The 11,443-nt window shown below is 37.5% G+C and overlaps 1 protein-coding gene across 1 annotated transcript in view; it reads right to left on the minus strand.

Annotated features, from left to right (window-relative positions):
• The window catches only part of stox2a (storkhead box 2a), a 63,757-nt gene extending 52,896 nt beyond the window's left edge, over nucleotides 1-10,861 (minus strand). Inside the window, exon 1 of the mRNA XM_016232367.1 lies at nucleotides 9,685-10,861. Within this exon, the coding sequence (XP_016087853.1) occupies nucleotides 9,685-10,006 (322 nt within the window). The 5' untranslated portion in view covers nucleotides 10,007-10,861. The remainder of the gene's footprint in view (nucleotides 1-9,684) is intronic.
• Nucleotides 10,862-11,443: the final 582 nt, after the last annotated feature.

Genomic DNA, 11,443 nt, shown 5'->3' on the forward strand with positions numbered 1-11,443 from the left:
GTGACATATCATGAAAATCTGACTTTTCCAGGTTTTAAGTGCTATCAGGTCCCTGGTGCATCTAGCAACCAAGTAAACATGAAAAAGATTAACCCAGTAGCTTTGTTTTGGTAAGCCTTTTTCTGCAAGCGTCTGAAAAAACGAGCGCATCTGATTTCGCTCCCTTGGTGACGTCGCAAAAGGATCTCATTATAATATTACCGCCCCTTAATCTGTAAGCTTCCACCCAACGCGCCGTCAATTTGATTTCGCAAGTGACAACAGTGTACCAGCTCTAATGCCATGGTGAAAGTTTGAGCAAAACAGCTAACTGTTCTGTCTTTGGCTGCACAGACGAGCACAGAACACTATTTAGATCTAAAATAAACATGCAATGTATTTCCCACCAGTATACCTTCACAGACATAACCGACTGTTTTTGTAACTCATGTGTGTTTTTAACGTAAACGTGTGTGTAAAAAGAGAACTTAGTTTAGTAATCACATGCCTGTAACAGCCGCTTTCTATCCGTGTGCTTCTGATGTGTGCACTCAGAAAACCATATATCAGAAGTTTAAACTCATATGGTTTAAAACGCATAATTTCAGTGCGATAAATATGATAATCAGAACCATAACAGATGTTTTTAGGAGGTCCGAGCTGTAATGGCGCAGCTCTATTCTGGAAAAGGGGGCTTGGAGCAGCAGCTCATTTACATTTAAAGAGGCAGGCCCGAAAAACAGCATGTTTCTGCTTCCACTCAAAGTAGGCATTTTCAAAATTATATAATAAATCTTTGTTGGTCATGTCGGTTTCACATGGTTTTGAAAAACTTTAAAAAGTTTCAAACAAACAACTTTCAAGTAAAAGTTTTCAATTAAATAAAAATGCAGTGTGGTGTAAAACCATCAAGACAAAAGTTTCTAAATGTATTTTTCAAGGTAAAAACTACGTGCTGTTGATTTTGTGGACAAAACGTTAAGTAGTAAAGCAGTTTGTTTGTTTTCTAAGTAATAAAATATTATTCCAAACTACTTATCTTTTCAGAAATGTAATTATTTTATCTTCATTATGATTTCAGGACAACATCAAGTATTTTAAGAATAGAACTGACAAAAAACAGTGTAATGTCATTGACAATTATACAGAGAACCTATCCAAATACATGCAGTAACATTGTGATCAAGTCTGCTAAAAAGGTGTCAGAAATGACTGCCATTGTCTTTGAAGCAATAATATGATTCAGAAAATATATATTTTTGTACACCACTGCATTAAAGCCTTAAAACTTTCCATTAATCAGAGGAACAACCTGACAGAAGAGTTGCTGACTACGTGGCCTAATGGTTAGAGAGTCGGACTAGTAACCCAAAGGTTGCGGGTTCGAGTATTGTAGGTGAATGTGCAGTGCTCTCTCCCACCTTCAATACCACGACTGAGGTGCCCTTGACAAAGGCACTGAACCCCCAACTGCTCCCCGGGCGCCGCAGCATAAATGGCTGCCCACTGCTCCGGGTGTGTGTGTGTTCACTGCTGTGTGTGTGTGCACTTTGGATGGGTTAAATTATGGGTCACCATACTTGGCTACATGTCACGTCACTCACTCACTTTAAGAAAGTCACTGTAAAAAACAAGAATTTCTAAAAATAAAAATTAAAAAAAGCTGACCACTTTTCTGTTCATCTTTCTGACTGTTATTTCAACTATTCCTAAAATGAATAAAAATTGCAACTAACATAGAAAAGTTAAAAGTATTTTTTTTTTTAATTGAATGCGTCATTACAGTAGCTTAATAAAGATATTTTATTTTATATGGAGCCGTTTTCTCATGGAGGTCGACATGCTGAGTGCTGAATACAATCCATTTTATTGTGGTAACCTCCTGTTTCCAGACACTTTTACCCACGGAATGAATTAATCATGGCTTTTGCTTTTGTGTGAAGTTGCAGCAACTGCACTACGGTCAATGTAAGTCCAAGACAATGGACAGCACAACATCAACAAAAGATTACTGACTGAGTGCACCTTTAATTTAAAAATTAGATTAGAAGTGACACTAATAGTCAATACTGAGCAATAGCACATCTGCACTTGCATCAGGTTTTGTGGGTGTTTTGTTTAAAGCCCATGGCAGGAGCGGTAGATTTACAATGAGGTGTTGAAAGTGAACCTGCACAGGCATCAGCGTCCCAAACACCACATCAGCCAAATATGCAGTAAGACACCACAGAAAGAGCACAACTCAACATGACTTACTGCTGACCTCTCACACACAGACATGCACAAAATGATTTAATCTCTGTGGATGATCAGGTGTTATCAACACACCTGATGACACATCTAACAAACTTTATCACCTAAAGCGAACTGAAGAACAAGGAGCAAGTGGAGGCACAGAGAAGGTCAAAAATACACAATTTAATTATACAGTACTAATTTAAGACATTACTCATCAAATTGTATTAGAGTCTTTAAAAAGCACCAAATAAATGGTTAAAACTGCAGTAAAATACTCACAGAGTAGACCTTGTTAAAAATCAACTTTAACTTCTCTTTTTGGGATCCTTCTGGAGAATGTGCAGAGTTGTAGGTGCTACACACAGCCAGGAACATTTAACTGTGTCTGGTGTCTCTCTTACACTGCAATTGTTACCCTAAAGAGGTATTTTAACCAATGAAATTTAGTTTTGTTTGTATTAATTAATGTGTTTGATTCAACAATTTAAAATAATTGAGTAATATAATATGCTCAAAAATAATATTACAACTTGAATAAAACCAATTAATTGTTTATATGTAACATTTTACAGTTTAGATACTTGCTGAAAATTACAATATGAATGCACTGACAGCATCTAAAATGTAAGCAGTAACTTGAATTTATGTAAAATATTTGATTCCTTTATATATCATAAATATATTTTTATACTTTCATAGATATATTTTATATCCATTAACTCTATCCACAAACCTGTAACCACTTTTAATCAACATAAACAATGAAACAGACAGAAATATGTACAATAACAATATTTTTTGTAACAATAGATGAAAACATAATTTATATATCATAAATATATTTTTATACTTTCATAGATATATTTTATATCCATTAACTCTATCCACAAACCTGTAACCACTTTTAATCAACAAACAATGAAACAGACAGAAATATGTACAATAACAATATTTTTTGTAACAATAGATGAAAACATATTTAAATATATATTTGTTTGCAAATCCAACTCCTATCTCTATAACCAAATCTGACCATTTTTAAAGAATATATAAAGTTACAGTATAAAGAAAAACTATAAGTGTAATCACTATAATTTATTCCAAAAATGGCAAAAAGCAGAACCAAAGTAGTCCAAACGCCGACATGCTGTATACTATGTACTCTCAGGCAGTATACAAAAGTTTTGTGTTAGGTAGACAGTAAAAATTTTGTTAAAGTTGTTAATATCTGAAAATCTTATCCTGACCCACTCCGTGAGACACACATATCTTATTCAAACACTCACATCACCAGAAACACATTCGGCATGTTTCGGCATGTAGAAATTTGTGATGAAGCATACAAGAGCCAATGAGCATTTGATATCACTGACGTGAAAGCTTTGTCGCTTCTTGAGGCAAATTTAGAATTTTTTAAAAGTGTAGAAATTGACGGTTACTTTTACTACTGAGGAAGGAAATTAATATTGTTAAATAAAGACTTGGATTTTAAAGATTTGTAATTACAGAAATATTGGTAACACTTTATTTTAAGTGTTTATTTTTAAGTATTTAATTAATATCACTCAGTACTTACATGTATAATTACACTGTAACAAGGGCACCTTAAAATAAAGTGTAACCGAAATATTCAGTATTGTTTAAAATGATGTAATCCTTTGAAGTGAGCTGGCACCAAAAGTAACACAAAACAAAATCAAAAGTTATCATTTCAAAATAAGTAAACAAGCCAACTGCGTTTAATAATGCAAATGAAAAGATTATTTGGGATTTGTAAACATTTCTGTGTCTGTAAGGTTGTTCACATATGTTTTAGATGCTGTCAGTATTGTATGTTTTTCTTATGCAAATGTACATTTTAAATACGTTTTGCATAATACACATACAAATAAACATGAGTTCGCATTAACCTGTATAACCTCATTGTGTTTTTGGTTTCAGAACAAACCATTTTGCACCTTAGTTTTAAGTTCTAAAACATTACAGCATATTGTCATTGTAATAAGAAGTTGATTTCTTATATGCTATATGAAACAGGTACAACATATAGCCATAAAACCATGACACTTGTGGTCCAACTGCCGAAAATGTTTTGTCTGAAAAGGAAAATTGACTATGACTGAGCCAGGCTGTCCACACATCCCAACATGATGCTGATTTGCTGATCCATTGGCTATTTCCCTTCATTCTCTTCTGCACTCCTCCCTTTCCTCCTATTGAAGACAAGGCTTCTAGGGCTTGCCACAGAGTTCCCTTTCCTGTCCCCCAGCCTTCCTTCCCATCTGCGCCAAAGCGGACCTGCCTGACAATATGCAATCCACCACAATCCATGTGTATACACAACCTCCAGGGACATTGTCCTATCACGGTCCTTGTACATTTTCGCCCTGTGACAAGCTGATCTATGGACAGCCATCCACATTCCATTAACACAGTCCTGGCAGATGCTTTAAACACGTGGAACATGTTTAAAGAGGGATTCTCACTTTTCAGCAAAATGATTACTATTCTGCAGACGCCTTGAGGAATCTCCTTAAGAGTGTGGTTACCAATAAGGCTCTAAGTGGTTCGTGTTTTGTGAAATCTAAAACTTCACGGTCTCTGGGCGACCTCCAAGTAATACAAAGACATGGGAGGTAGCCATCCCAATCTACCCAGAGTATAAATCTTCAGCCCATTTCATCCTGACATCCAGAAATATGGGGTTTGAGTTACACATCTCGAATTTCTAATAATTGAAAAGAAAAAACTTTGTAGAAAGTAAATCTAAGTTCTCTAAGTTAAAATAGTTTTGTTTGCTACATGTAAAAAATTATCGCCATTTTCGTAAGGCAAATCAAACAAAAAACACAATTAAAAGCAGTATTATCACATAGCTGCTACTCTCATGAACATTTCCTTCACTATATCTCTTATATCTTACTATTATGACTGCATAACATACATCTAAATATGTTTCAACTTAAGAGTGCAAAAACACCCAGGTTGTTTACTTCAAAAGCTTTGATATAAGCTTGAGTCAAACTCCATGTCTGCAATTAAGTTTTACCAGACAGTCTTCAAAGATTTGAGAAAAGGTTCCTTACTTAGGGTGAGTTAATGTCACCCTTAGCAGACAAATCACTGAACACAAACAACCTCCCCACCACTCACACAAACAGGTATGAACTCTGCTTGACACTACTTGTTTGTCATGCTTATGATAATCACACACCTTAGGGGCCTGTGCTATGTCAAGACATTTTTAGCACTAATGGAAACTTTTTTAATTGTCTAGATGGCAATGTCTGTTGGCAGGAGTGAAGTCTGGGTAATGCATCTAAAGAAACAGATAAACTTTTGAGTCTTCACTTTTGTTGGTCCTGTTTTACTGCATAGAAGGAAGAAAAAACTCAAGGGCAGAATATCTATAATCCTGCCAACATTTGGTTTCTTGAGATGCTGAATGTACAGTATCAGCAAGTAAGAATTTTTAACATAAGTTATAAAGGAGTTGTAAAAAGGGGACATTTTTATATAAAGCTGCTGCATAAAAAATAAAATAATGCTTAATCTAAGAACTTAATGGTCCAGAACCATAACTGAGCAAAGACAAACAGATTCTAAAATTTCATTTTAATCTTGCATTCTAATTTATATAATATGGGTACATAAAAATAGGTACATAAATGTTTATGTGACATGATACACAAGCATAGAGTGACCATATATCCTCTTTTTCCCAGACATGTCCTGGTCAGGATTTCTAAATTGCCTAAAAGCAATGCAAACACACACAATGTATGAGGACTGTAAAAAGCATATCAACATAAAAACAAAGCCAAAACCTGGACATTTCAGGCAATTTTGAAATCCCAGCCAGGACATGTCCAGGAAAAAGAGGACGTATGGCCATCCAACATGAGCAAGATGATTTGTTTAGGTTCTATAATGATTAAATGACCATTTCACATATTCTTATAACAAAATTTTTAAAGGGGTGGTTGACTGGTTTTTTTCTAGGCTTGATTGTGTTTATGGGGTGCAGTCTAACATGTGTTAATGCTTCGTTTAAAAAAAAAAAAACATAATTTTTCACATAATTTACCTTTATTCCACACCGCTCTGTCCCTTCTCCTATTAACGCTCTGATCATTTCCTGCTTTTATGAAGCCCCTCCCTCAGAAATACGCAATGGGCTCTGACTGGTTAGCTAGCCCACTGTGTTGTGATTGGCTAAACCGCCTCTAATGTGCGTCTAAAAGTCCCGCCCCTCACCTCAGCAGCATGTGCCCCGGTTGTATTGTAAACAATGGCATTGTCTATATGTATTACCCGATTGTGAAACAGAGGATATTAGTAAAGAGGATTGCGCAGAACCTGTGCAAGCACGACCCTTAATGGTATGTTTTTTGTTTGTTGTTGTATCATACTTTTAGATACACTGTTATTTGTAAATGCTACTGCTTCTGTTAGCTTTTAATATACGGTTTTATCCTGATTAAAGCTTTAATAATTGTATAATAGTATGGCAACCGCACGCGCGTCCATGTTTAACGCTTCTCATAGCTATGTGAAAGTGTATAAATGGAACAGTTCATTGTTGGAGCTGAGCTGATGATCTGAATGAGAGAGAGCGAGACAGAGAGAGAGAGATGCAGAGCAGAGCTGGGGGGTCGCGAGGAACAGGATTGAGAACCGCTGCTTCAGAACATTGATTTTGAAAACTTGTGAATCCATTAGAAGACAGAATTGCGATTCATATATGAATAGATTTTTATGTGCACCCCTAGTTTTCTCTTCTTCTTCTCTAAAGCAGCACAACATGGCCTCGCTCCCTTCGTTGCATTTTCCCAAGTGCGGGGTTTATCTGGGTTTGTGACGTAACGGACCCAGGAAGTAACTCATTGTAGTCCCTACCAGCCGTTTTTGTAGGCATTAAACTGCCAGAATTTTAAAAGACGATATCTCCGTTTGCATTGAACTTTCAGCGTTGTAATTTTGCAGATATTGCTTATGCTCAAACAGCAAAAGAAATTACACACTAAGTCGAGGGGAAGTCGTGGCCTAATGGTTAGAGAGTCGGCTTCGTAACCCAAAGGTTGAAGGTTTGAGTCTCGTACCGGCAGGGATTGTAGGTGGGGGGAGTGAATGTACAGCGCTCTCTCCCACCTTCAATACCACGACTGATGTGCCCTTGAGCAAGGCACTGAACCCCCGACTGCCCACTGTGTGTGTGTTCACTGCTGTGTGTGTGCACTTTGGATGGGATAAATGCAGAGCACTAATTCAGAGTATGGGTCACCATACTTGGCCACATGTCAAAAAAAGTGAAATCGCAATCAACCACCCCTTTAACATGCTGAGGAAAGGAAGAGAAATATTGCATTTTTAAGTCACTATGTTAAATTGTTATGGCCTTTCGGTTTTTCTGTCAATCATTGATATAAGGAATGATAAGCAAAAAGAATCCTTTCAAACGACAATAAATGCTTAAAATGTTGACTACATCAATTCCTACAAAAGACGCTACATCGCAAAATAAAAAAATCTGTTATCAAATTCTTTGCTATAATAACAGCATGTGTTTCCATATATGAGCTGATGCTAAAGCAGGAATTAATAGTTTATTTTATATATATTTGTTTACAATCTAATAAACCAATAAAATAAAACAACAAATAAAACAATAAACTGATTAATTCAAGGGCTTTGTCAGATAATGAAATACTGTTTATAGGCCTAGGAAATAAAAAAAACTGAAAAATTTACAACAGTCCAAATCATTGCATTCACAATGAAGAATCAATCATTTGATGATTTTGAATGTAGATCAGCCCATCAAATCTGCAAATACTAGACATATCACCACATTCCAAAACAAATCATTCAGTACCAGGTAGTGGAATGAGAAGAATTTCCCTTTGAGAGCTGCTAGTGCAGTGATATGTACAGGTTTGTTTTATGTTTGCATTATGTGTGATTGGAGGCCCATTTCTTCAGTCTCACTCTTGAAAATATCCTTTGTTTCCACAGCCTTATGTACGATGAGTCAAAACTACGGGTGGAATATAAAATGCTTCACATGCAAACTGATACATTTTTTCACTTTCTTGATATTTACTAATATTTAGACCTTTTTAATATGTTGTTAAAGGTTATTACATTATAAATATTATTATAAAACAAATTACAATTGATTAAATCAATGTTTTGAGGCAGTTAAAGAATAGGAACTTTCCACAGAGATAAAGCACATCTTTGTGTAACTTCATTTCTGTATGATGTAGTGCAATGTTTTAACTTTCAACCCGTTTCTCCTTCTAGTAGACGTCAAGATTTATGGGAGTGTTAGAGCAAAGAACCCGTCAGAATGGATGGTTTAAAAGTAATAGCAAGAGTGGCCTTGATCGTGTTGTTTTTACAATAAGAAAATCATTCATAAAACGTGTTTCTGCATGACACTAGGAAGCATTGGATTTAATGTATCTTGGGCTCTTGACCTCAAATCCAAAAGCAACATTTAAGGACTTCATAGAGCCTACAGTTTTACAATATCTCACTGCAAGTTCCTCTTGTCACATTCATTTCTCCAAAGTTGTCAAACTTTAAAAAGGGAGAAAGATTTTTTTCCAGACATGAAAAAGAATACCTTGGGCTCTTGACCTCAAATCCAAAAGCAACATTTAAGGACTTCATAGAGCCTACAGTTTTACAATAAATCTCACTGCAAGTTCCTCTTGTCACGTTCATTTCTCCAAAGTTGTCAAACTTTAAAAAGGGAGAAAGATTTTTTTCCAGACATGAAAAAGAATACATAAATCAACTAGTTCTAGCAAACTGGTAGCTGGCATCTGGTGACTTTATCATATAAATGCAGCTAACATATTTATGAAAATAATATGAATATAAATAACTGCAACACAAAACTCTCCAAAGTACAACAGTTCAATACAATAAAATAAAAAATGTGATGGTTCACTCAAGGAGGTCTGGGAATGCCACATCCCAATACATTATAAAGTGACTACAAATTGTATTTATTAAAAACGCTTACCTCAAAGTATAAACAAAATATTGCCTTGCTAAATATACATTTTCTTTGTAAATTATGTTATCTCAAACTTTTTTTTGTTTACTTTTCGTTACTTTTACTTTCTACAGTAAAATGCATTTTCTCACGTGGCAAGGCATTTAGTTTAACTTTTTTTTTTGCATTCCTCTTAAAATGCCCAGTGTGTCCAGAATTTCTTCAAGCAGATAAACCTCACCTCATAAGAACCTCATACTAAATTTTCTGCATTTTCAATCTGCAAGTGCACCTTACCGGCATCTTTAATATGGAGAAGGTTGGCAAATTTCTCTCAAATCTCTGCACCCACACATCACTGTGTTAAAATATCTCCCTGGTACATTATTCCTCGAAAAACAACTTGGCTGCTTCCTTCCAGCAAGGGTCCCCGTGTAATGCCATTTGCTCAGGCTTACCTATGCACTTGATCTCGAAGCCCCGCGGTGGTTTGAGGGCTCTCCGCGTCCATCCTTCCCTCAGGACCTCCAAATGATCCTCCTTGCCTTGAATGAGCAGAACATGTTCATCTATCCAGCCCAAGAAGAAGGTCTCCGATATGGCGTCCGTGACTTTCTTATTCCAGAAGTGCTGCATGTTCTCCGCTTTGAAGTCGGCGAATATCTCGTAGCCGGTGTGATGGTGCTGAAGCTTCTCCGTGACCGCGGCCGCCTCCTCGGTGCTGACCCGCGACAGCACTATGGCCAGGGAATGGGGCGCTATCTGCAGGAACTTCTCCATTCTCCGGCGCGTTTCACACGCAGGCCACGGCGCGGATTGCGACCCTGTCCGATGCTCCGCGGCACTCACACGGTGTTTTATTGCGCACCTTATTGAATTTCCAAAACGAACACATTGCACCGTATTTCAGTTTATGTCCAGGAGCCGAAGCGCTGCGCGTGACGGCGGAGGGTCCACCAGCATGATACGCGAGAGAGACGCCAATGTCATTTATTCATCAAACAAACGCTTACAACGCCGCGTTCCGCACGGTGCGCCCATAGCCCGATGCCAGCGGTCCGGTGGGCAATGTTAACCTGGCGCTGCACTGCTGGGCAAAGCGGCTGAGCTGAATTATCAATGGGTCTGTCCGTATTAATAGATCTCAACCTGCCTCTTTCCACACCTCTCCCGCGACATTCTGCGCATAAGCGAGACCGACTCCTCCAGCATCGAGGAGGCCTCTTGAGCGGTGGCTTGATCGATCACTGCATTCATCGGTGATGTTTGCTGGCCATAAAGCGCAGGAGATGACTTCATCCCTTCTTATTCATGTCTTCATTTGGTGCACTCCGTGGTTGCCTCCCAGTCGGTCTTGTGAACTATGGGGCTGTTCATATGGACCGCACGCTTTCTGGTGTCACACTCGCAACCGATAACTCGTCTCGGAGGCGTCGGGCTCTTGTCCCTGACGCCTTGCGCGTTGCGCGTGGTGTCCGGTGCGGCGGCGGATTATTGGACGCGTCGACGGAGAGCGCGCGGATCACCAGATGTTTTCCTGACTCCACCTACAGGCGGCCTTCAAAACATCGCGAGGACAGTGCGAGCCTCGCAACAGGTGAGCAGGGGGAAAGCAGAACGAGAGCTGGCGCTCACAGAGTAGCGCAATGCATTTTAACACTTTTCACGACAGGAGAAATGATAGGGTGGACTTGTAGAGGCGATGAGAGGTCAGGCTATGTCTGTATGCTGTGTTTATCTCATTTAACCGGCCTATTTAGTTCTTAATACAGGCTATGGCATAATGTTGCATTTATGTATAATTATAATGGGCTAATTAAAAAGAGAAAATAGTTTTTTATATATATTACACACAATGCTTTGGGTCTAAAAAAAAATATTCCTTTAATCTTTTATATGTTTCTTGTCCACTCTTTTGTTTCCATCCTATTTAAGCTATGAATCAAAGTTTAATAATATCACTGTTGAATGTCTATCCTTCAAGAGCATGTTAACAGTAATCAAAGAATTCAGAGAAATCAAAAGAAATGTACACTTGTTTAGTGAAATATACACTTTTCTGTTTGAAAGGTTATCAGGAATATCAAATACTATCAAGAAGTGTTCATAATTTCATAGAAGTATAGGTTAGATGTATTTGTCCATAACAGTGTAGATATTGTGTGTCAATTGTTGAATAAATCATTTGAAATGTATGATTTGGAATGTTTTTATGAT

Source organism: Sinocyclocheilus grahami, unplaced genomic scaffold, assembly GCF_001515645.1.
Source record: "Sinocyclocheilus grahami isolate Dianchi unplaced genomic scaffold, SAMN03320097.WGS_v1.1 scaffold17.1, whole genome shotgun sequence".
NCBI lineage: Eukaryota > Metazoa > Chordata > Actinopteri > Cypriniformes > Cyprinidae > Sinocyclocheilus > Sinocyclocheilus grahami.